This window comes from Grammomys surdaster, unplaced genomic scaffold (assembly GCF_004785775.1).
Source record: "Grammomys surdaster isolate TR1022 unplaced genomic scaffold, NIH_TR_1.0 150, whole genome shotgun sequence".
NCBI lineage: Eukaryota > Metazoa > Chordata > Mammalia > Rodentia > Muridae > Grammomys > Grammomys surdaster.
Genome location: NW_021604608.1, coordinates 20,247,638 through 20,273,804, shown reverse-complemented (window position 1 = coordinate 20,273,804; position 26,167 = coordinate 20,247,638). Strand labels below are relative to the sequence as shown.

The 26,167-nt window shown below is 40.8% G+C and overlaps 1 protein-coding gene across 2 annotated transcripts in view; it reads right to left on the bottom strand.

The window, feature by feature from the left end:
- Nsun7 (NOP2/Sun RNA methyltransferase family member 7) overlaps positions 1-25,534 on the bottom strand; it is a 40,301-nt gene extending 14,767 nt beyond the window's left edge. The window contains exons 1-9 of one of the 2 annotated variants that reach the window (XM_028765334.1): positions 25,111-25,534; positions 24,412-24,815; positions 21,595-21,653; positions 20,927-21,057; positions 10,077-10,229; positions 9,560-9,743; positions 7,865-8,075; positions 2,076-2,219; positions 1,520-1,621 (exon numbers count right to left, since the gene is read on the bottom strand). In XM_028765334.1, the coding sequence (XP_028621167.1) occupies positions 1,520-1,621; positions 2,076-2,219; positions 7,865-8,075; positions 9,560-9,743; positions 10,077-10,229; positions 20,927-21,057; positions 21,595-21,653; positions 24,412-24,727 (1,300 nt within the window). In that variant the 5' untranslated portion in view covers positions 24,728-24,815; positions 25,111-25,534. The remainder of the gene's footprint in view (positions 1-1,519; positions 1,622-2,075; positions 2,220-7,864; positions 8,076-9,559; positions 9,744-10,076; positions 10,230-20,926; positions 21,058-21,594; positions 21,654-24,411; positions 24,816-25,110) is intronic. The other variant, XM_028765335.1, reaches the window with a different exon arrangement.
- Between the last annotated feature and the right edge of the window lie 633 nt (positions 25,535-26,167).

Here is a 26,167-nt window from a genome sequence, read left to right as displayed (position 1 = left end):
TATCATCATGGTGGGAAGCATGGCAGCATCCAGGCAGGCCTAGAGTTGGAGAAGGAGCAGAGAGTTCTACATCTGGATCTGAAGGCAGCCAGGAGAAGACTGACTTCCAGTAACCTTGGAGGAGGGTCTCAAAGGCCACCCCCAGAGTGACACGCTTCCACCAACAAACCCACACCTACTCCAACGAGGCCATGCCTCCAAATAGTGCCACTCTCCTGGTCAAGCATATTCAATCCACCACAAAGGTGCAGGGGATGAAGTTAGAAAAGGCAGTCTTGGGGAAGAAGAAGTGGCTCGGCAGTCTAGAGCACTTTCTGTACAGAGAATTTTACACCACTAGATGGACAGTGGTTTTTCACCCTGCTTGAAACGTACTTGTTTTAACAGTTTCACACCACCTGCAGAGACTGTAGAGGACAATGGTGGAAGTCGCTGGACAAACTAAGTCCAGGTTATTCTAGCGTACAGTGCACGGGTGAGCATGCTAACGATAATGGAGACGTTTAGTCCCCAGTGTATGCTGATATTATATTAACTGAAAGGACAGTATGGGGAGGAGCAGGGGGGTGGGAGGAGCAGGCAGAGGGGGAGGAGCAGGCGGGGTGGGAGGAGCAGGCAGGGTGGGAGGAACAGGCCTAGTGGGTGGAGCAAACCTAGTGGGAAGAGCTCTACGACATCTGTTTTCTACCTTTTAGCTTGGAGAAGTTACAATATAGGGGATTCTTGTTAATTCTTGTTCCAGAGAGCCAACGTGGGAGAGGAGGACAGACAAGGAGCTTGGCGATGCGAACCCTTTAATCCCAGAACTCAGTATGCTAAAGTTTGAAGTGAGCTCCAGGCTTGCTCAGGGTGTGAGACCCTGTCTCAAAAGTTACATACATATATGTGTGTGTATGAAATTCATTGATTAATAACTCATAAATTATATATATATATATATATGTATATATATATATATATGTATATATGTATACACACACACACACATTCACACACGTACTGTCTAATGGACTGTGGGGGAGTTGTCTGGGATGACAAATGACAAGAGAAGAAGTACACCTAGAGAGATCAGAGTTCGGAGTAGGGAAGGTAAGGATGTATGGAGCTGGGTACAGTGGCATGCACCCATCATCCCAGCGCTGGAAAGACTGAGGCCAGAGCAACACAAGCTCAAGCCCTGCCTGGGCTACTCAGCAAGGCTACAAGCAAACAAACCAATGCAAAGTTATAGCAGCACACGATTGTTTCCCTTCATCATTAATATGTTATTAAATGATGCTAAATAACTGGGTTTATGATATTAAACTTAGTGTAGTTTACTATCTATACAGAGATGGTATATTTTTTAAATGTACTAAGCTGATTGAAATGAACATTTATTTTCTTTGAAGGCACTGAGACTGAAATTTTGTGTGTGGTCCCCCTATTGTTGCTTTATTCTAATAAGTAAATGAAATGTGTATTGTGATTCAAAGGTCAACACTGTATTTTGATAAGCTAGCACTAATGATAAACTTACATTTCATTGCATGTGTTAGCTGTTCAAATTGCTGCTGAGAAAAAATCTCAAGCTTATCTTTTGGTAGGCCACCTTGAGAAAGATCGTGAAGTAAACTTGTATCTAAAGTTTGAAAAGTAAAAATACACTTTTAAAATATAAATCTATAGGTACTTTTCATAATTTGTGATCAATTGTCTAATAATATAAATTTTCATAGATAATTCCTACTAATGCAGTTTGCAGTATTAAAATATTGACTTATAATTGAAACATAATGGTAATTATGTTTAGTCTTATTGCTATTTTTCAAAAGGGATATAGAAAACATTTAATATTGGTTTTCTCCAAGTTTCTATGAAATCATCAGTCAAAGATAAGTCTCTTATACAATGAATACAAATAATCCGAAGAGTAATACAGAAAATAAAAAACAAGATATATTCTCCAATGCTCAAATTTATGAGTTATTAATCAATGAATTTCATTGTTTAATTTTGAAATCAATGAATTTCATGATTAACTTCATAAGTAATTAATCAGTGAATTTCATTAATTTAGAAATCAAAACAAGTACCTTGATGTTCATTTAAAATAAATTCCACTGGGTTACTAATACCTAGGCTTGAGCAGTGAGGTAGCAACAAAATGACCTTAACATTCTGTAACCGGTGATCTTTTGATTCAATGCTAAGAAATGTTTCATGAAGTATTTCAATATCTGAGAAGAAAAAAAACAGCAAACAAACAAACAAACAAAACACTCATGTTAAATATTAAAAATCTGAATTCTGAATGCAGCGTGCGATCATAGCTCTTTACTATTCTTTTCCAAATCCTCAACCCCATAAAACTAAACTCGACGTAGTTAGAAAAGGAAGCTTAGCATCCTAAAGTTACTCGAGTGATTTGCTTCCGCTTTTAAGATTTCTTTTTAGCCATGCGTATGTGTGCGGGTATGTCATGTGTGTGGCTACTCACAGAGGCCAGAAGAAGGTGTCAAATCTCCTGAAACTGAAGTTATAGGCTCTTGTAAGTAGCCCAACTTGGGTGATCAGAACCGCTCAGGTCCCTTGCAAGAGACCTGACCCCTTTATTTAAAAAAATAAAATAAAATTAGGTTTACGCTTGCTTCTATGTATGTATGTGTACCGCACATGGCCCAGTTCCCACAAAGGTCAGAAGAAGATGCTGGATGCCCTCAAACTGGAGTTACATATGGTTGCAGTCCACCATATAGAAACCAGATACCAAACCTGGGTCTTCTATAAGAGCAACAACTGTTTTTAACCACTGAGTCTGCTTTCCAGCCACAAATTCATTTAATTAAAAAGTTACTTGTAGCCGGGCAGTGGTGGTGCACGCCTTTGATCCCAGCACTTGGGAGGCAGAGGCAGGCAGATTTCTGAGTTTGAGGCCAGCCTGGTCTACAGAGTGAGTTCCAGGACAGCCAGGACTACACAGAGAAACCCTGTCTCGAAAAACCAAAAAAAAAAAAAAAAAGTTACTTGTAAATATTATTTATTTATTCTGACTACTCGGTAAGGGGTGTGTGTGTGGTGTTCGCTTTTACTATCGGTTTGACATAGTCTAGAACCACCTGGGAAGGGGAATGTCAGTTGAAAAAATAGTTCTCTCAAGCAGACTGATCTGTGAGAATGTCTTTGGGGCATCTTCTTGATTGTTGTAGGAAGTCCCAGCCCACTGTGGGTAGTACCATCCCTAGGCAAGCAGATCTGTGCTGTATAAGAAAGCTAGCTGAGGCCAGGCAGTGGTGGCACACGCCTTTGATCCCAGCACTTGGGAGGCAGAGGCAGGTGGATTTCTGAGTTCCAGGCCAGCCTGGTCTACAGAGTGAGTTCCAGGACAGCCAAGACTATACAGAGAAAGCCTGTCTCAAAAAAAACAAAAGAAAGAAAGAAAGAAAGAAAGAAAGAAAGAAAGAAAGAAAGAAAGAAAGAAAGAAAGAAAGAAAGAAAGAAAGAAACAAAGAAAGAAAGAAACAAAGAAAGAAAGAAACAAAGAAAGAAAGAAACAAAGAAAGGAAGGAAGAAAGAAAGCATGCTGAGCATGAACCAATAAGCAGCCTTCTCTGTGGTTCCTGCCTCCAGATTCCTACCTGGAGTTTTTGTCCTGCCTTTCCTCAGTGATGGATTGTGACCTGGAAGTATAAGCTAAATTAAACTCTTTCTTTCTCTAATGGCTTTTTGTCAGAGTGTTTTATTACAGCAACAGAAATTAAACTAAAATGACCTTTAAATCTGGCATTTGGTAGGTTAAGACAGGAAGATCAAGGGTTTAAAGAATGCCTGTGTGTGTGTGTGTATGTGTGTGTGTGTGTGTGTGTGTGTGTGTGTGTATGTTAAACATTTATCCTTATACTGTAATGTATGTTTCACTGCTGTATTCACAAAACAAAATTAATGTCAGGACATCTAAGACAGTGATAGGCAGATAGATTTGCATAACATACATCAAAAAATATTTGTTGAATAAATCATTTTGTTTTTTTAGGTACTTCCCATTATTAATATTGCCCCTGTAAGTCTCACTAACACTTTACTTGTCTTAGAAATCTATTCCAGATTAGTTAGAAGATGAATATTACATTTGTGAGAGTCATTCATGTTGTTAGGTATGATAATAGTTTATTCTGTATTAAATTCCATTATAAATATCAATGTTGTCTCTCATCTGAGGCTATAGCGAGTAACATGTTATACTTTGGATGTGGTCTGTCACCAACCAGTTCGTAAGTTAGAAGCTTGGTCCTCAGGTGAAAGCTTCAGAAGGTAAGGTTCATGGAAGGTAATTAGAGGATTTTGGACACTGCTCCCAGAAGGAACTAAGGAAGGTCTTATTGGATGACTTCAACCTTATGAGAGTGGACTACTTTAAAGCACCATAATTTGCTTTCTCTGGTCTCTGGTCTCTGGCTTCCTAGTCTCACCGTGTGATCTCTTCTTCTTCTTCTTCTTCTTCTTCTTCTTCTTCTTCTTCTTCTTCTTCTTCTTTTTTGTTTTTGTTTTTTTGAGACAGGGTTTCTCTGTGTAGCCCTGGCTGCCCTGGCACTCACTCTGTAGACCAGGCTGGCCTCAAACTCAGAAATCTGCCTGCCTCTGCCTCCCAAGTGCTGGGATTAAAGGCGTGAGCCACCACCGCCTGGCTAAAATTTTGTTTTTGGTTTTGGTTTTGGTTTTTCGAGACAGGGTTTCTCTGTGTAGCCCTGGCTGTCCTGGAACTCACTCTGTAGACCAAGCTGGCCTTGAACTCAGAAATTTGCCTGCCTCTGCCTCCCAAGTGCTGGGATTAAAGGCATGCGCCACCACCGCCCGGCAACAGCCCGCGTTTTATAAATTATTTTGCCTCCAGTATTTTGTTAGAAAATAGATAATGCTTCTACGAATATTATTGCATGCAGTTTTTTGGTGCATATATTTGTATTTGTGGGGGTGGGGAGGTGATCGACACAGACCCAAAATTCTGGGTGTGATTGCAGGTTATATGCAACTTTAATAAATAACCAGCTTTTCCACTGGTTATAGCTCCACGAGCAGTGTTGGGACATTTCCAATTGGTAACTGCCAATCTTTTCTATTTTAATTATTCTGTAGGTGTACACTTGAACTGTTGTGATTCTAATTGCAATTCCCTGATTACCATTAGGGTTTGTTGATTTTATTGTGAGCTTTGGATTTTGCTTTGGTTGTATTCTTTTCTTGTGCAGTATGTGGTTATGTCTCTCACACTTTTCCCTATTGAAGTATGTGGATTTGTTATCATCATTATCATCATCATCATTTGAGTGTGTGTGTGTGTGTGTGTGTGCATTCGTGTCATGAGGCACTAGTGGAGGTCAAAAGACAACTTCTACTTCCACCTTTGTAAAGGTTCCAGCGATTAAACTCAATTCATCAGCTTGGCACAGCAAGGTCATTTCACCCTTGGTCATCTTGCCAGCAGGAAGTTTGTGGTTTTTATTGTTAATTCATAAGAATTTTTAAACATGAAAGATAAAATCAATTCATATACTTCTTCTATAATTTGACATTGTACTACTGTGCAGAACTTTTACTTTTTTTCTGGCATCCAGTTAATCAGTCTTCTATGGTCAGTGTGTCATACACTGTACCAGAGAACTCTCAAGTTGTCTCCCTGGGTCATGAAATATTTCTCCCATAGCATATTCTATGAGGTTCTAGATGTGCACATGAAATGAAGTATCAGTTTTCTTTCTAGCATGGTTCACGAAAGAAATAATTCCCTGACATTCTGTAGTGCTGCCTCTGTCCTAATGGAAGTGCAGGCCTTGTGGAGACTCCCTGCCTCCTTGTGCATTCATTGCTGTAGATCTTTACCTATGGGGTGGTTTGAATACCTTTGGTTCCCATAGACACGTGTGTTTGAGCTTGGCCTATGGGGCATGGAACTATTAGGAGGTGTGTGACCTTGTTAGAGGAAGTATGTTGTTATGGGGGTGGGCTTTGAAGTCTCTATGCTCAAGCTGTACCCAGTGTGGAATTCCAGTTCCCTCCTGGGTGCCTGCAGAAGATAGCCTCTTCCTGCCGCCTTTAGATCAAGATGTAAAACTCTCAGCTCCTCCAGCACCATGCCTGCCAGGATGATAATGAACTAGACCTTCGAAACTGTAAGCCAGTCTCAATGAAATGTCTGTCTTTATGATAGAGTTGTCTTGGTTATGGTGTCTCTTCACAGCAGTAAAACTCAAACTAAGATAATGTGCTACCAAAATATTTTATGAAGTAAATCTTTCTCCTCTTTGTTTTCATCTTCAGTATGTTCTGGTTTGTATGCTTGGCCCTCTTTCTTAAGATTTATTTTTTCACTGTGCGTACATGGTGAGGAGCTTGAGCAGGTATGTGTGGGTGTATCCATTCTCAACCTGAAATTCTTCTCCATTCTTTTCCTCTCTTCTTCCCCCCACCCCTTTTATTTGGTAATGGCAATCAAATCCAGGGAGTCACACGTGCTATGCACATCTCCCCTGACTGGGCTTCCCCAACCTACTTATTTCTTATTTGTTCACACTGCAGTTTTGTATTTCTAGCATATTCTTTTTGGCTTGTTCACATCCTATAGCTTAGCATTAGTCTCCTTAGTTACTGCCGGTGATCCTGGCTGCAGACCACTGTGCTTTGTCTTCATTTTTCAGCAGCTATGTTGTGATGCCTATAGTATTAACTTATTTTGTGTAGCCTGCTTAGCATACAAGCTCATAACCATTAGTCCTAATTAAAGATTTATTTATTTACTTTTTGTATATGAGTACACTGTTGTTGCTGTCTTCAGATAGTACCAGAAGAGGGCATCAGATCCCATTACAGATGGTTGTGAGACACCATGTGGTGGCTGGGAATTGAACTCAGGACCTCTGGAAGAGCAGTCAGTGCTCTTAACCGTGGAGCCACTTCTCCAGCTCCCATTAGTCCTAGCTAGAGTTCACAGCAGACAGAACCAGTATCCTGAGTAGGTCCCATTCTTGCCTAATCTTTGAGTCACATCTACCACTCCTAATGGTTCAGGGCTAAAATCATGATCTTTTTTCTTTGCAGTTTAGTATTGTTGAGTCATATCCTCCCTTTTGTCTATTTTTTTTAACTGAGTGCTAGATGCTGCATTTGGAAATATTTAGTAGATAACTAGAAAGTTAGGATTATTTTTTTTTTCCCAGAGAGAAGTTACCCTGCTTATGGCAGGTAGTGTGGGCTTGTCTAAGACTGCTTACCATACGTCCTGGGTCACTGAATTCAATTAGAAATTAAGATAGAAAAAAAAAACTAGGTGTTCTACTGTTGCTTCTAGTAGCCTGAGAATCAAGGACTGGTCACTATCCAGGGTATACTTCTGTGTTCCAGATTTCCAGGCTACCTTCCCTGGTCAATCCTGCAGTTATATACTTTTTCTCTTTCTGGCTCTGTGGCTCTGTCAACAATTTTGTTGACTTTTTCAGCCTCACTAAACCTCTAGCAAAATGTGGTCTTTTCTTTTCATGACCCAATGGGAACTTAAAAATAAAACAGGAGCATAAAAGACTTCATTTCTATCTTCTCCTGTTCTCTTTGTCAATTAAGCATCTATGCTAATATCTTCCAGCTACTAAATGATAAGCCTTCAGTCTGATGTTATTATGTCAGAGACAAAAATCAAGCTCAAGTATGAAATACCAAGGCATTAGTTACTTTAACCTAGAGCTACTAAATATTACATATGATGCAGATTGTGAGGGTTTTAGAAGGATAGTTCTCATATTGTTTATATTACAAAAAATAATAATAAATTCAAACACTTTTAACGTTTCTAAATTCTTGTAGAAGCCTAATCATCAAAATAGACATTGTCACGTACTTTCACATCCCATTTTTGTAAAAAGTTTCTTCGCGTCAGAATCCTTCTCCTCTGATTGTATTCCACATACAAATATTTTTGAGGTGTTGCCACTTGTTAAGACGGACATATGAGCAACAGTGTACCACGAGCCCGTGTTGACCATCAGGATATCATCATCCATATTTATTAAAGCTTTCACAGAGTGGACAGCAAGACTTCGTGATTTGTCCTGTAGAGAATAGCGTAATTAGAACGTGAAAGCACGTAACAGAAAAATAAGCTGACTTATTTTTACTCTAAATGAAAACCAGCACTTGGTGGGAAACTTGAAAAGGTGCTGGTCCATTTTAGTAAAGCATATTAATATATGTCTACATGAAAGGTAACAAGAATAACTGACAAGCGTGTTTAAAACAAAAGGTCTTCTCATTTCACCCCAAAGTCTCCAGATAGCAACAAGCCAATCCTAAATTCTCAAAGTGAGACTTATAGATTACTATGGCTTGGTCTCTGTTCTTCTTTGTTGTGAACGTTTTTTTTAGTTATATGTGTATACAGGTGTCTGTGTAGGGATTTGTGCACATGAATGCACTGCCTACAATAGCCAGAAGGCGGTGTGAGGTCCTCTGGAGCTGGAGTTACAGATAGTAGTGAGAAGCCTGATGCGGGTGTTTTCTTTACCCACAAACCATCTCTCCAGTCCTTTCACTTCCATTCTTACCCCTTCATGAAATCCCATTCACCCACTCCTACCATTTTTAATTCCCAATTACATCGTCATTTAAATTGCTGCTAGCGCAGACTGGGAAGAAATGATAGGATACTCTTACCCATGGGTATAGGTGTGGAAGCCGGGCATAGTGGCATAAACCTATAATCCCAGCACTTTGAAGGTGGGGCTGGAGGAATGCCATGAGTTTGAGGCTAATCTGAGCAAAGTAAAGAGTTTTAGGATCCTGTCTCAAGATCCTGTCTCAAGAAAGCCAAAGAGTAGGTACAGGGAAGGACTAAACCTTGGAGAGACATGTCAATCCACTTTACATTGTTTTCCTGTATTGATATGTATTAATAGACAAATCAAAGTTGTAGTGCTCTGACAGGGAAAGCATGAGAAAGTACTGCACACTGCTTGTTCTATGTGCACTGGTGCTATATCTTCCCAGAAGGGAAAAGGAGGAAGAGGTCTCATTGTAGCTTCTCTTGAATCCTCTCTTAGGAGGAAAAAGATTACAGCCTTTTAAAGGTGGCAGCTAACATCTTCCCATTTACGATTATGAGAAAGAGAGAGAATACATTATTTTAATTTTTTTCAGATTTATTATGTGTCTGAATGTTTAGCTTGCACATATAGGAGGAAGTATACCACGTGTGTGTCTCATGCCCATGGGGATCAGAAGAGGGTTCTGGATCTTTTGGGACTGGAGTCACAGATAGTTGCGACCTGCCATGTGAGTGTTGGGACTCAAACCTGGGCGCCATCTCTTCTGCCTGAGAACGTATTGCTTACAACTACACATGGGACTGGGAGGCATTAGTGTAATGAAAATGGTGTCTGGAGAGAGACTCATTTTATTCCAGACAACCGACCCTCGACCCTTGGGCTTGTAAAAAAAGAAAAAATCCTGCCCCCACCCAGGCTTCATTTTCAGGTGTAAGGATTCTTTGGGCAAATGGTATTAGTCTGATTCACAATGAAAGTAAATAGTAGTTTACCTGGAAAACAAGTCTATAGTCTTTTATAAGATCTATGTTTAAAAGGTCTGTTTTGAGATGAGCTGGAAAAATTAAGACATTGTAGCAATGCTGGTCTACAGCAAAGGCTTTATCACTGAGATTCATTACAGACTTGACTTTAGCATAACCTTTTCTCCTCAAATTACCGTAGACTTCTTCAAGGCTGTAAATATAAACATAATTACAAATAGGGTGCGCTAAAATGTATTTAACATTAATACGTGTTCCTGTGGCAATGGAAAACATCACTGGGCACAATGCATCTGATAAAATAGTTCTAGCCAAGCTAAAAGATAATTAGACACAGAAAACGTTAGCATATTAGTGTAATTTTATCAACAATTTAGTAAATTGATGGTGAGATCTAAACTTAAACTATGACTTTAATCATTCCCTAAATGTGGCCTCAACCCTTAGAAAGGTAATATTGTTTTTACATTATCATAAAAGGATGGGGTTTTGAAATATGGATGGAGAACTGAATTGAAATGCGTACCTTATTTTACTAGTATTTATCCAAGCGTAAAGAGGCAAGATCGAGGCCCTTTGCTCCTGTTTCCTAACCGTCTCTGGCAGAATGTGGTAAATCGAGAGGGCATCGTGCTTGATTCGACATCTCGCCAATGCGGCAGCCAATTTTGTCTTAAAGCTAGAGGCAGAAAACCCATGAACTTGAAATAAGGCTATCAATTCTTCATTTGAGACGTTAAAAAAAAATCACATTTAGAATTTTAACAAACTTGCCGGTCATTCGGTTTAAAATTTTTGAAGCCTGAGATAAAGATTTGTGATATTCAAAATAGAAATCCAATAGTCCTGATCTTCTGTTGTTCTTTTTTTTTTTTCTTTTTTCTGCTGCCTCTAGATAGTTACATGGTCCTCAAATACTCATTCACGACGTCAGTAGTTACAGAAAAGCATTCCAGGGATGAGTGAAGAATTTCGAGGCAGATGAGACAGAAGCTGAACACAGGTTCTGTCACTCACCAGTTTTGTGACCTTGAGAATGTCACTTGCTCCTTCTCTTGGCCTCAGTTTCCCCATCTGTAAAGGCAGCCAACTTACCTTAGTGTTAGTGTGTGTGTGTACCAACCAAAACAGTTAGCCCAGACACACTGCAGGCAGTGATTACAGTCTGGTTGATGAGGTTAGGGTGGCAAGAGTATAATATTGATAACGTTCAGAAGGTTTCATTGATCTCTATCAAATCCTGCTTAGTTTTGAAACTCCCATGTCTCCAAGTCCCAAACAAGAGGAAAGAAAAATGTTAGTAACACGGTGAAGACCCAATACAGTAAAATAGGTGCAAACAGATTAACAGATTTTTTTTTTGTGTGTGTGTATCTTTTAGAACTTTCTCGGTAGAAATGTAACTGAAATGAAGGAAGGAGAGAGAGAGAGAGAGAGAGAGAGAGAGAGAGAGAGAGAGAGTCACAAAAGACCCAAGTACAAGCTGAGGTTTACTCTATGTGTATTTAAACAAAACAAAACAAAACAAAACAGGGTGCAGGACTTGCTGATAGATGAACTGCCCCGTTACCATTTCAGCACCAAGTGCTGGACGCTGCCCTCTTTCCCTTATGCTAGTCTCCCTAGTCTAAACTTCACATCCACTTACCAACATAAAACTCTTAATTAGTAGGTTCCTTGGGAACACCTGAGGAAGGAGGGAGCTAGCAAACAGCACACTTATTAGAGCTACAATAAATTGGTTGTATCTAATTATATGCCTGAATATCATAGAATTATAGCAGGAGACACTTAAAAATGACAGTATATGAATGCACGCCAAAGGAGACACATAAAGATTATGGGTCACTCTTCTATATGATGCAGATGTAGATACTTGGGTACAGAGTGTTTTGATAAAAAGATTATTTCTAAATTCTCAGTTCAAGCTTGCCGTATTAAATGCTGCTGAGTGTATTATCTGGTTAACTTCTGCTATGACAGCTACCCAAGTGTTTCTTTTTCCTTTACCAGCGTTCCTATTACACACACAGAGATCCCTTTCTGAACATCACATAATCCTAAAGCTTAAATCTTGAGTGAGTTCTATTGGCCATAGAGCAGAACCCTGGAGCTTCACCGTGATGTATTAGGAAGTGCTAACTTAGCATCAACTAACTCTTCCTGCCAGAATCCCACCTCTCCCTCCCATGAGTTTATCCTTAGCCACAGATACAACTATTTGCAAGCTGATCGTAAACATGATCTCCAGCCCTCTCTCCCCGCTCGTTCTCTCCTTCCCCTCCCTTCTTCCCCCTTCTCTCTCTTCCCTTCCCACTCCCCGTCTCTCTCCTCTGCCTGGCCTCTGTATTAGATTTCCACCAGCAGCATGCCTTTCGATACAGCACTTCTCTAAGCTATAAAATAATTACTTTAGTAATTAGTATCTAATGGGCAGGGATGTTGCAAAGATACTTATGAAAATTTACTTACAGTCAGGCTAGTCAAGAAAAGAGTATAATTAATATGTTTATTCCTTTACAACTATTAACTAAGTACGGTGAGGAGACCTGGACCTATAAAGACTAAACATTTAATTCGGGCCTCTAGTGCATCTGCTTGAAATGACAGCCGCAGACAGGCAAACACAAGATTGGTGTAAATTTGGTCTACCTGACAAGTTTCAAACCAGCCGGCACTACCTAATAATACCCTGCGATCCCCCTACCCACCCACCCACCCCCCAAAAAGGATTCAAATCTTTAAGTAATTAGCAGTTTGGTGCTAAAAAAAAAAAACACACACACACACAGAAACGGTCCCAGCACAATACGACGGTTGCTTTAAGATACATAAATAATAAACACACTGAGAAGAAATATACTGATATCTGTCCCAAAGGGATTTCTAAGAAATGCTTGCTTAAAGGGCAGGAATGTCCAGACCGCAGAGTGGAGAAGATGCAGAGAGCAAGGGTTCTCCAGACACAGCATGAGAAGAGACATACATACAGAGAGTACAATGTCCTAGAGACCTGAGACGTTAAACAGCACAACACATTTACTGAGCAGAGAGGGTGGAGACAGGCCCAGAGGGAAGCGACAACAAATCATGGCTACTTAAGGGTAGGATGTTGCAACTTTTTGTGCAGAAAATAGAGAGATGCTTAAAAGTAGACAAATAGTAACGAATTCGTTGACCAGATACACTTGTTTTCTTAGTATATATGGCAGGCATTGGTCTAAGTTCCAGAAAACAACGAACGGACCAGGAAGAAGTTGCTCCCAATATACAAAGTTCAGAGTCTAGCAGGAGACAAACAAACAAAAATAACCCTTTTGAAATGTCCTAAAGACAAGCAAAGGCACATTTCATTGTACAATGAAATTTTATGGTGTAATAAAAGGTCCTTGTTATGGGAGTCAAGAAACATTTCCTTAGGAGTTGAGTTCCAGCTGAGACACAGGGAAGAGTGGAAGGGAACCGAGAGTAAAGGGAACAAGAGGAGATGTATTGCCAACGGTCTGAGCAGAGGAAGCCTTGGACTAGAAAGTACCTCCCAATTCTGAACTGCATGCCTCAGAAGAGGGGCTATGCGGAGCTTGAAAGAGACTCAGAGGAAAGGAAAACGGGGGTCTGGAGCAGCTCCAGCTTATGTGGAATCTGTCTATCTGAGCCTGGGTTAGGTTACTTCACTCAGTATACATAGGATGTGTAAATATCTCTGTCATGTATAGTAAGTCTCTTGGGAATATGCCCAGGAATAATATGCCGGGTCATAGGGCATATTCTATTTAGCTTTTTGAGAAACTTCCACTTTGGTTTTATACTAGCCGTACCAGTTTAAATGCCCACTAAGAGTAAACAGTGGTTCCCGCTTCTTCATATCCTCACCAGCATTTATTGTCATTCATTTCCTTTTTCTTTTTAAAGAGGTTTTTTTTTTGTTTTTTTTTTTTTTGTTGTTGTTGTTGTTGTTTTTTGGTTTTTCAAGACCCTGGCTATCCTGGAACTCACTCTGTAGACCAGGCTGGCCTCGAACTCAGAAATCCACCTGCCTCTGCCTCCCAAGTGCTAGGATTAAAGGCATGCGCCACCACCACCCTGCTAAAGAGTTAATATTTATTATGAGTATTTTGCCTGCGTGTTTATAACTGCATGGTATGCATGCAGTTCCCACAGAGTCCAGAAGAGGGCATCATTTCCTCTGGAATGAGTTACAGTAAGTTGTGCACTACTGTGTGAGTGCTGAGGACTGGACCGAGATCCTCTGCAAGAGCAGCAAGTGCTCATAGCTAATGAGCCATCTCTCTAGCCCTTCACTTGTTTTCTTGATAATAGCCATTCTGATTGGGGTGAGATAGGATCTCAAAGTAGTTTTCTCACTTCTTTAATGGTACAGGATATATTTATGATATATATTATACATATACATATACTATACATATACAGGTGTATGTACATGTATATACATGCTGTTTGAATTCTTCTTTTTGAGAACTCTGTTCGTCCATTCAGTTCCACAGCCCATTTTACGATTGGGAGGGTGGTTTTCTTAATATTTAGGTATCTTTAGTTCTTTGTCTACGATCTTCTGTTGGATATATAAATGCCAAAGATTTTTTTTTTTCCTATTCTGCTGCTACCTCCTCACTTGATTAGCAGTTTCCTTTCCCATGCAGAAGCTCTTTAATTTCACGAGGCCCCATTGTAGACTGTTGCCCTTAAGTCCTAAACAGTCAGCGTCTTCAGAAAGTTCTTACCTATGTCTATATCTTGACATGTACTCCCTAATTTTTCCTCTAGTGGTTTAGGAGTTTCAGGTCTTAAAATCCTTGATTCAGTTGGATTTGATTTTTGGGCAGAGTAAGAAAAAGGGATCTGGCCGGGCAGTGGTGGTGCACGCCTTTAATCCCAGCACTTGGGAGGCAGAGGCAGCCGGATTTCTGAGTTCGAGGCCAGCCTGGTCTACCAAGTGAGTTCCAGGACAGCCGGGGCTACACAGAGAAACCCTGTCTCGAAAAACCAAAAAAAAAAGGGGGGGGGATCTGGTTTTATTCTTCAATATGTAGATATCCAATTTCCCCAGGACCGTTTGTTGAAGAGCCTATTTTTTTTTCTGTGTATGTTTGACATTTGTCAAATGTTAGGAGGCTCTACGTAGTAGCATGAACCAGATGTCTGTTCCTTTGTCCTAGTCCACTGGTCTATGCATCTTTTGCCACAGTGCCATACTGTTTTCACTTGTGTGTTTCTGCATTATAATTTGAAACCAAGTATGGTGATAACTTCCAGCAATATTATTTTGGCTCAGGATTACTTTGGCTACCCAGCGTCTCTTATATTTCTGGGTGAAATTTAATATTGCTTTTTTCTATTTCTATGAAGAATACCACTGGAATTTTGGTTGGGTCTGCATTTATTGGGTAGATTGCTTTTGGTAGGGTGGCCATTGTTACAAAATTCCTTCCAACCCATGAACATTGAAGGTCATCCTATCTTCTAGTGACTTCTTCAATTTTTTTTCTTCAGGGTCTTGAAATTTTCACTGTAGAAGTCTTGTCTTTTTACTTCTTGGTTAGGCTTCGCTTTTTTGTTTGTTTGTTTTTTTAAACGCTATTATGGATGGGCCTGTTTCATATTTCTTTCTCAGTATGTTTGTCATTGCTATGTAGGAAATCCACCTATCTCTGTGTATTTATCTTGTATCCTGTAACTTTGCTGAAAGTATTTCATCAGCTCTAGGGGTTTTCTAATGGAGTTTCTTTTGTATAGAATCATCTGACAATATGGATAATTTGACTTCCTCTTTTCCTATTTGTAGTCTTTACTTCACTCTCTTAGCTTCAGTAGTAGAAGCTAAGACTTTCATACTATATTTAATAGGAGTGGAGAGGGCAAAACCTTGTCTTATTCCAGATTTTAGTGCGACTGCTTCAAATACAAAACATTATTCCAATGTTCCTATAGTTGGGGAGATATCCTTTGTTTCCCAGTGTGTGATCTGATTTAGAGAACGTTCGATGGGTTTCTGAGATGAGTGTATGTTCTGTGGTGTTGGCAGGCCCAGTCTCACCCTCTCCCTGCCTCCAACTTGCAGATAAGACATAAGCTCTCGGCTACTGCCCTGCCCCATGCCTGCCTGCTGCCATGCTCCCTGTAATGGTCGGGGACCCACTCTCTGAAACTGTAAACAAGCCCCCCATTAAAGTGCTTTTTGTTTTAAAGTGCTTTCTTTTTGAGTTGCCTTGATCAGGGCATCTCATCACAGCAATGATGGAAATGGACATTCCATAGTCAAAGAGCAAGTCCAGTGGAAAGGCCCAGCCGTGAGATGGGTCACACAATGGAAGACACTGGGTGTAGTCTGGTTTGGCAGCTGTAGTCTTTAGCAATTTTCTTTAGGAAATACATTTTTCTAAGCCCTTTTGGCTTATACTATTTCTGCTTATTGACTTCTATCCTGACACTTGTCTTTCTATGTGACTTGGTCCTTTCAATAATAAGAAAAAAAAAACATATCTGAGCAAAAGTAATTTACCTGCATAGTTAGCTTAGTATTCACAAATCATTTAATATGCATTACCACTTAGAATAAAGAAGAAAAGTCACTTCGGCGTTCCAAAAATGATCTCTGCTTTCCTAATTCAGCAAGATGGCTGTTTTCCACTTCCTATTTTACAAGTTGGAAAGTCCCTCTAGGCATGAGGCCAAGACTGTTCTAAGGCTCAAATTACTCATTTATTTTTTCCTCTCAGGGATCAGATTTCTAAGTTGTTTCTTGTATAACAGCTAGAATCCTTACCTCATTTAATTTACACATTTTCTAAATGTCCATGATATTCTATTTTGACCGCAGAGTTACATCTTAAAATATATCACTCTATCTATCAGGGTGGAATACCGACAACTGAGAGGCTGGAGGCAAAGCAATCATGAGCTCAAGGCCAGACTCAGCTACACAGCAAGTTCAAGGCTAGCCTGGGCTACAACAGACCTTGCCTCATAGATTATTTTATTTGCCCTATGGGACAGAACATGGGGAAGCAAGAATTATATATCAGGCCGGGCAGTGGTGGCGCATGCCTTTAATCCCAGCACTTGGGAGGCAGAGGCAGGCAGATTTCTGAGTTCAAGGCTAGCCTGGCCTACAGAGTGAGTTCCAGGACAGCCAGGGCTATTCAGAGAAACCCTGTCTCGAGAAAAAACAAAAACAAAAAAAACAAAACAAGAAACTATTTTTTAAATTAGGCATAGTGGCATACACCTTTAATCACAGCACTTGGGAGGCAGAGGCAGGTGGATTTCTGAGTTCGAGGCCAGCCTGGTCTACAGAGTGAGTTCCAGGACAGCCAGGGCTACACAGAGAAACCCTGTCTCGAAAAACATATATATATATATGTTCAATCAGAGAATCCAATGAAGAGTTCAATGCATGGATTTGGACAGCAGTAGGAAAACTGCAAATAAATGAATAGACTCAGCATGTGTTTTGGAATTGGAGTCGTCGGACTTGACACGTTAGCCATCGAAGAGTGTAGCAGAGGGGAGGGGAGGGGCGTTGGATCAAGTATTTAGGTAGGTGGCAGTGTCTTAACTGTAACATGGAAGACTTGAGGTTGAACAGTTTGGAAATCCTCCGACGCGAATTTAGAGCTCATAAGTTAATCTAAGAAAAGAAACTAGCCATACAACTGTACCATATAGAGGCAGGCACGAGGGTCAACAACAGGGCTTTCCCAGCATGGGCTAGGGACGTGGAGTAGAAGACAGAACATTAAAGAAAGAGAGAATGACACAGAAACTAAGAGAGAAGCAATAGGAAAAGGGAAAGAGCCAGGAGTAGTTCTACCTTTCCAATTCCCAATCCCGTCTCTTCCCAGGTCCTCACGGGAGCACTCCCTTTAGCAGAACAGCCTCCAGCCTCCGTTCTTGCTCAAGCTAACTAGCACAGCCTCTCCAAAGCTAAGAAACTTAATTAAAATACTTTGGTTTTGCTTGACATGGTAGCACTTGCTGACTGAGCTCAGGAATTTGAAACCAACTTCAGCAACACAGCTCCTTAAAAAAAATTACTAGCCGGGCGGTGGTGGCGCACGGAGGCAGAGGCAGGCAGATTTCTGAGTTCGAGGCCAGCCTGGTCTACAGAGTGAGTTCCAGGACAGCCAGGGCTACACAGAGAAACCCTGTCTTGGAAAAAAAAAAACTGTAATTGTATCTCTTAAGATTTTTATTTTTTTTAATTATTTGTATGTGTGTGAGAAGGGGGCACTTGAGCACATGAGTGTAACCTGGCAGAGGTCAGAAGATGACATCAGATCTTCTGAGTCTATCCAAGTGAGTGCTGGGAACCAAATTCAGGTCCTCTGTTACAGCAGTGTCTGTGCTCTTAACACTGATCCATCTCTCCAGCCCGGTATACCTTTATCTGCATACATACATTTTCCCTGCATTGCTCTGCTGTTTTCTGGAACTCAATCATGAAATGCAGGCATTTCTTACATAGTATATTGTGAGTTGTGTATAAATAACGAGTATGAATGCGACTGGCTAATTTTGGATAAGGTTTGCATTTTATGAAGGTTTTAAAGAACAGGGTCTCACTGTGTAGCCCATGCTGGCCTGGCACATACAATTCCTCTGTCTCAATTTCCCATGTACTGGGATTACAGGAATGGACCACTAGACCTGGTTTTACATAAACCTGGGGTGGGGGTGGAGGGTATACTGGTAGCAAGGCAACCAGATCCATGTTAGGATCCAAAGGAGGGTGCTGTATACTGTGAGGAAAAGGAAACATGGGGTTCAAAAGTCCTTAATTAAGTAGCAATACTTAATCTTATCTCTGGCTTCATAAGCCAGGCCTTGGTTAGTGTTGTCCACTCGTCTGTCGCTGATGAGATCACACACTGGTCTTTCTTGGAGTGCTGTGGCTTTCCTGGCTAACTCAGGTAACCTGAGCTCCCATTAGCAAGTCTGAGACTACGTTGTGATGGTCATGATAATTTCTTAATGGCTGACTATATCAAAGAAAGGCACAGCAAAGCACAAGAAGACTATTCTTTCCACGAGACTGTTGTTGCTACACTCTGGTACTAAAGTTCAATAATTAATATAACATAACAACAAATAGTATAATAACAAAGGCTATCCCTAGGCCAGTGACATGGCTCAGTGGGTAAGGTTTGACCCTTAAATCCTATGGTGGAAGAAAAGAAGCAATCCCCAGAAGCAACTCTGGCTTTCATACACATGCTTGGCATATGAGTCTCTACATTCTCATACACACATCATATGCACACAGTGCTATTAAATAAAATTTTAAACCTGTACCTAACAGTTTATTGGCATATTATTTTGTTCCTCCAAAGCAAAATAAAAAGTAGGAGAGTAGGTAATTTATAAAAAACAGAAGCGCCGGGCAGTGGTGGCGCATGCCTTTAATCCCAGCACTTGGGAGGCAGAGGAGGCAGATTTCTGAGTTCAAGGTCAGCCTGGTCTACAGAGTGAGTTCCAGGACAGCCAGGGCTACACAGAGAAACCTGTCTCGAAAAACCAAAAATAAAAAAAAAAAAAAAAAAAAAAAAGAAAAACCAAAAATAAAAGAAAGAAAGAAAGAAAGAACAGAAGCTCATTTCTGCTGGGAAGTCCAGGGGTCACGTTGTGGCAGAAAGGATGAATCAAAGAGTAGAAGTTCATTCATATACTTTTATCTTATTTATTTATTTATTATTTATATGAGTACACTGCAGGTGTCTTCAGACACATACTAGAAGAGTGCATCGAATCACCTTATAGATGGTTGTGAGCCACCATGTGGTTTCTGAGAATTCAACTCAGGACCTCTGGCAGTCAGTGCTCTTAACCACTGAGCCATCTCTCCAGCTCAGTTTTTTTATTTTTTTATTTTTATTTTTGTGTATGTGTGTGCTGAGGATTGAACTCAGGACCTTAGACATGTTAGGAAAGCATGTTTCTACTGAACTGTATTCCAGGTTCTACAACCTCTTCAATTGCATTTTCAGGGGTGCCTGTGCAAGCCTGTAACTCCAGCATTTGGGAGGTGGCAGGAGGATCAGAAGTTCAAAGTTGTTTTCAGCTATGTAAACAGTTCCAAGCTATTCTGGGCCATATGAGAACCCATTTCAAAGCAGGGGCAGGGGGGACAGGAAGATGGCTGAGTAGGTAAATGCATATTGTAAGGACATGAGGGCCTAAGTTCAAACCCCTAGCACCCACATAAAAAAGCCAGATGCCAGATCCCTTGCCTGTTATTCTAATGCTCAGCAAGCAGAGGCAGGGGGATTGCTGGCCCAACCACTTTCACCAAAACTGAGAGCTCCAGGGTCAGTGAGACATCCCATGTCTTTTTTTTTTTTTTTTTTTTTTTTTTTTTTTTTTTTTTTTTTTGTGGTTTTTCGAGATAGGGTTTCTCTGTGTAGCCCTGGGTGTCCTGGAACTCACTCTGTAGACCAGGCTGGCCTCGAACTCAGAAATCCACCTGCTTCTGCCTCCCAAGTGCTGGGATTAAAGGCGAGTGCCACCACTGCCTGGCTAGACATCCCATGTCTTAAAATAAGGAACAGAGTCATTGAGGAAGGCATCTGAAACTGACCACTAACCTTCACAGATATGCACTCGTGCACACACACATACACATGCACGCGCGCACACACAGGCATGCACAGGCACACACACACATGCACACACACACGCGCACACACACACAAAGCCCTCATGATTAAAGCACCCCTCACAAGGTTCTACATCCCAACACTGCTCCATGAGAATTAAATTTTCAACATCCGAATTCTGGGGACACCTTCAAGACATAACACACAGTAATATTTATCATGCACTGGCCACTTACTATCCATCCTAACTTCACTAGTAACCTGTTATCTTTCCTAACCACCCTCTGACATAAGTGCTTAGCCACATGGCAGTCCCTGTTGATATTTAGGATAAAGAAGAAACTAAAACACAGTAGTCTGTTCTTAACTAAACAGATTTTTTTTTTCAATTTGGCAGAACAGTGAATTCTTGTATAGTGTTAGAATTTCTCATTTGTTATATGTTAGATTTTTTTAAAGGCTGTTAATTAAGGAAACAAAAGTAGTTGTTTCAAATTAAATTTAGCTTATACATATACTAAAACTATATGAGACATTTGTAATAATTTCCCACATGTTTATACATTGGATCATGTAATTCAACACCTTATAACAATTTGATTTAAAGTTAGTTATTTAAACTATTCATGACTGTTTGCAAAGGAACTCAAAACACTTGTATTTTTCCATAAATTCTTGAGACATATGTATCTATAAATCATATTACATAAGCGTTTCATAAATCAAAAGGCTAACATTGGTTTCATATCAATGTCCTTTTTACCTGTTTAGAAGGGTCTCTACTTCTTGAACTTCTGCGATGGTCTCTTCATCATCAGGAAGGACACGGGGCTGAAATTTTCTATCTTGGAAATCATACAGCATCACAATAATAAGGCTGTTCAACTGATCTGCCTACCAAGGGAAAACACACATGAAGGAAACTGAAGAAACAATATCCAAGGGCTTGAGATACAACTCAGAGTAGAATGTTTGCTAGTCTGAATGAAGCCTTAGGTTTGATTCCCCCAAGTGTGAGAGTGAATATGGATGATAGCAATATTTTTTTATTGTTACTTTTAATAACAGAATAAGAACATGATCATTTTTACATAGTATAAGGTTAGATTTAGGAATAGAGGAGGTCTTCGAAAGAAAAAGTATCTAGCTTGACAGGAAAACCTTCTAAAAAAAAAAAAAAGACAATTTGAGATACGTGAGTCAAAGACACAGAGCCGGGTCTACAGAGTGACTTCCAGGACAGCCAGGGCTATACAGAGAAGCCCTATCTCAAAAAACCAAAACCAAAACAAAACGTAAGTCTTAGAAATAGAAAAGAATATATATTTTAAAGAAGTTTCAACATAATGCAAACTATTATTTAGATCTGAGGGGGTTTGCATACTTTCTCAGCACAATGAGGCCAACTAATTCTAAAAATTATTTACTTACGATTGTAGTACTTGAGAAGATATAGCTATCTATTAGTATAGTTTCCAAAATATCTTGATCTGAAAGACAAGGGAAAAGCCTGCTACCCAAAATATCAAATCTGAAAAGAAAGACTTTAAATTAAATATACTTTCTAAGTAATGTTGTAAAATTATTTTCATATCTAAAATACACCTCAACTGCTAATAAATCATAAATTACAACAGCAAGGTGAAATAGTTATAATCTTCATGAATCCTGCACTCTTACGGTTCAGGTTCTACATAGATTCAAAGCACTATCTGAATAATTGAAGTAGTCATAAAGGAATTCTAACCATTAATTTATGACCTTTGAAAAGCATTAAAGAAGATAGAGGTAATAATATTAACCAGTAGGGGGCTCTGGAGAGGTGGCCGCGCAGTTACAAGCACTGGTTGCTCTTCCAGAGTATCCCGGTTTGATTCCCGGGACCCAAATTGTGACTCACAACTAGCTGTAACTCCATTCCCAAGGGAATTTGGTGCCCTCTTCTGGCCCCTGATGGCACTACATGCACAACCATGTACATGAAAATATTTAAAATGTTAAACAACCTTTCTCTTTTCAGTTTTAAGTATTTCTGACATGTTGTATCAATTATCAAGTATTAATATTTTGTCCTGGGTTTTTTGTTCTGCTTATGAGAGAGGTTAGTTTATTTGAACATCCTTGCTGGTATTACTTATCAATGTTCTTTTTTTTTTTTTTTTAAAGATTTACTTATTTATTTATTATATATGAATACACTGTAGCTGTCTTCAGACACACCAGAAGAGGGCATCAGATCTCATTACAGATGGTTGTGAGCCACCATGTGGTTGCTGGGATTTGAACTCAGGACCTCTGGAAGTACAGTCAGTACTCTTAACCACTAAGCCATCTCTCCAGCCCACTTATCAATGTTCTTGCTAGCCTTATGATGGGAAGTGTTTGTCTTCCTCTATTCTTTCACACATCTTTTATTAGACACAATTCTAACTTAAGTATCTGATAAAACTCATTAATGAAGGCCCAGATGAAGTATTTAATCTAAGACCCAAATGACAGGGGTTTCCATGTACACAAGGACAGTAATCCAAACAGCAAAAGGACAGTAATCCAAACAGCAAAGAACAGAAAAACCACTGCATAGGTGCTGGGCAGAAACTGAAAAACGTATTTGTAAGCCTCCCCCAGGTACTTTTTGATACACTTAAACTATAAACATCATGTATGTTTTAATAAGGCAAACAGGAAGTAAGCCCTAGCTTTAATTCATTCAACATTTATGGAAAAAAATAACTTATATATTGTAGACACTGGATTTCAGTCTTTATTTGGGAAATGAAAAAAATCAAAGAAGACTAATTTCAATGTGGACACTGCAGTTCTCATAGGAAATCTTTTGGGAAACATTATACATATTTAAGCCACCAGCTTTGGAGACAAGTACCATTCTCATTTCATTTATAAGGAAAATCTCCGTTTTTGTCACAGAAGCTATAATTTCTATAAGTGTGACAGACTTCTGATGTGGAAGGCGTGTGTAGGCTCTAAAATGTTGACCACGGGAGTGATTATACAATCACAGGGGCAGAATGAAGGAAAGCAGTACATGATTTCGGCAGTGTCACACTTGTTTTTTGGGACTCTTACAAAAACAGAAACCTCTGACTACCTTCCGTATTGTTCAGGAAGCATTAGCTTTAGATATCTAAAGTCGTATAACATTCTTACTCTGAAATATCAATTTAAATAATAGCTATACTTTATTCAATGTATTCTATGTTTTGGGCAGGTGAAAGAAACTTGACACCAATATAGACAAAATAAAAATAAATAAGTCTACAAAGAAACATATATATACATACATATACATAATATACATACACACATGTATGCATATATATATATATATATACTTTGACAGCTCACCTCATAATATCTGGTTATGTCCTATCTACAGTTTTCCTTACACTTGGAAGTTGGCAGTTAGCTGCCATGAAGAAGCTCTGGAAATTTGAGTCTAGGACTTTGAAGGCAAATTAGGAAGGAGAATCCTACTTAAATTTGGCACTCCAAAGTAAAGCTATTGGCTAAGAATTAAATAATCTTGATTGGGTTGGGTTGACTTAGTTGTAGCATTTACTGTTTAAAGACTGTACTTTTCTTCTGTCTCTCTGCCGTCTCCCTTGAATCTGTCACGCTTCATGAACTTAAAATACAAGGCGTGATTACATGAGAACATAGTGGAACTACACGGGGAGGGGGGATGATTAAAGTGTCGATTCCTCCTCTTCCCATTAACGGAATTGTTTCCTGGTTTCGTTGATATTTGTTCTTTCCTTTTTCGTTTTAAGAAGGGCCTGGCTCTAGAGCCCATCCTGACTTGGAACTGCAAATTCTCACTGCTCAGCAGCTGGGATTGCAGGCCTATACAACCATGTTGGCTCCTGTTCGTTTATTAATGACTGCACTATACCTGTCCAAGGACAAGTGCAGTAAAACTCTCTACTTTCCCTTAGGACGCTTTCATTTTTAGACAGTTGTAATTAACCAAAAATACACACATGACTGGCATGTTTGAGGGGCTAGGCTACATTCTGCATTCCATTAATTTCCTTGCTTTCTCCCTCATTACGCCCCCTCTCCTCACCTGCCTCCCTCCCCTGGCCCCCCTCCCCCCCACCCCACCCCCACTTCCTGAAACAGAATCTCACTTTGTGGCCCAGGTTGGCCTTGAACTGAGAGCATAAGCCACCATGCCTGGCTTTGCTATTTTCTTTTAGCGCTGACCTTCAAAATGGTATTACTCACACTTCAAGGTACTGAAAGCCAACTCATAGGATAAACGCTGAAAAGATTCATCCTCGGCGTGGGTCGAGGAGGTCCGCAGGGGTTCATTTCCGTAATTTATTATGACTTTGTCTGGCGACCTTTGGATTCGAATACCCTGAAAAATGTTTGCTGCCATAACGTACACGGAGTCTGGATAGCTAGGTTTTTCTAAGACGACAATTGAAGATTTTCTCTTGTCGACTACACCCCCTGACATCTCCAAGGAAGCGAGTTGGGAGATCTCCTCCATGTTTTCTTTGTCAAAAAAATCCATGTCACTCTTTGGGTCCTGCATGTTTCCCCCTGATGTCAATAACTCAAGCTTCAGGTTCAATTCAGGTGGTCCAGGGAGATTGCTATCCTTGTAGTCTTAAGCATTGTCTCTGAGGAAAAAAAAAAAGTTTATCTTAGTAAATCTCTGTTTCTACAGCACCTCTTGATGACCTCTTTCTTGTGACCTTATAGGCGTGGCATGTACTAACCCATCAGAACATCCCATACCTCCAACTACAAGGAAAACTTGCACTCGGGGATGGAAGGGACAGCTGGAGAACCTCACCGACGACGACGACCACCACCACCCCAGAGTGAATGTTGCCACAACCCATTAAGGACAGGCCTACTAGGTCCTCCTGGCCTCGCATCCTCAGCATCCAAGCGAGTTAAAGGTCCTATCACCTTCTCCATGAATCCGCCCTTCTCTGGAGTTTGGATGTTTCCCGGGGCTCTGGGGCTGAAGACGCGGCAGCCTCTGCTCTTGGGGCGATGGAGGCGGTACCAGCCCTCGGGAGCCCCGGGAGGCCGCGGCCCGCGGAGGCCGTTTGGTTCAAGTGCAGCCACACCACCCGCCGGGTTCGGGCCGGGGGAAAGCGCTCGGTGCCCGCGCCAGCTACGTTCGGGGGTCCCTGAGGGAGACGCTGCCTCCTGGGGCGCGCCCTCGCGCTCCGGGGGACACTGCTCAGGCCGGGCGCTCGGCTCTCTCCGGGTCCCTGAAAGAAGGCGGAGCTCTGAGTCCTTGAGGGGGACACTTCTGGTGACCGCCCTGGAGCTCGCTGCCGCCCTAGTGGGTATGGCAGCAGGGAGCAAGGAGTTGGGTCCACACACAGGACCCTGGATGCGGAAATTTCCGTCAAGTGTCCCAGAGGCGTGGGCGGGTCCCACATGGTGCCTGGATCTCCATGGCAACGGGAGGGCGGGTGCGTGTGGCTACGCTCCAGGCTTTCTCCCGTGGGATCTAGCAGAAGTGACTCTTCACCAGTTTCTTGTACTTTCGCTGTCGGGTGACAGCCGTTCAGTCCCTCTTGAAAGTTCAGGCCAGGGTTCCTGGGCGCTCTGGCTTGGTCTCCTTCATTAAGCACTCAGAGATATTTTGAAGTAGGTGGTGTAGTTCCGCGGTTTAACTCTCAGGAACCTGAAGCCCGGTTAAAATGCAGATGACTGGATCCATCATCAGGGATTCTGAGTCTGGGCATGGGACTCAAGAATTTTTTTTTTTTTTTTTTGGTAACTCTTGTAATCCCTGTGCAATTAGCCCAAAGGCCACAGCATGGAAGACTATTTCTTCTGCCCTGCAGTATCTTACCAACTCAGTAAACCTTTGAGAAAGGCAAGGTCTCCCCGTAGGTGGCCCCTGTTACTTTAATTGCTTGGGATCTTTAAGGTCGCTTACACACTCGTGTGTGTGTGTGTGTGTGTGTGTGTGTGTGTGATTGCTTCCCATTATAGTTTCCCTTTC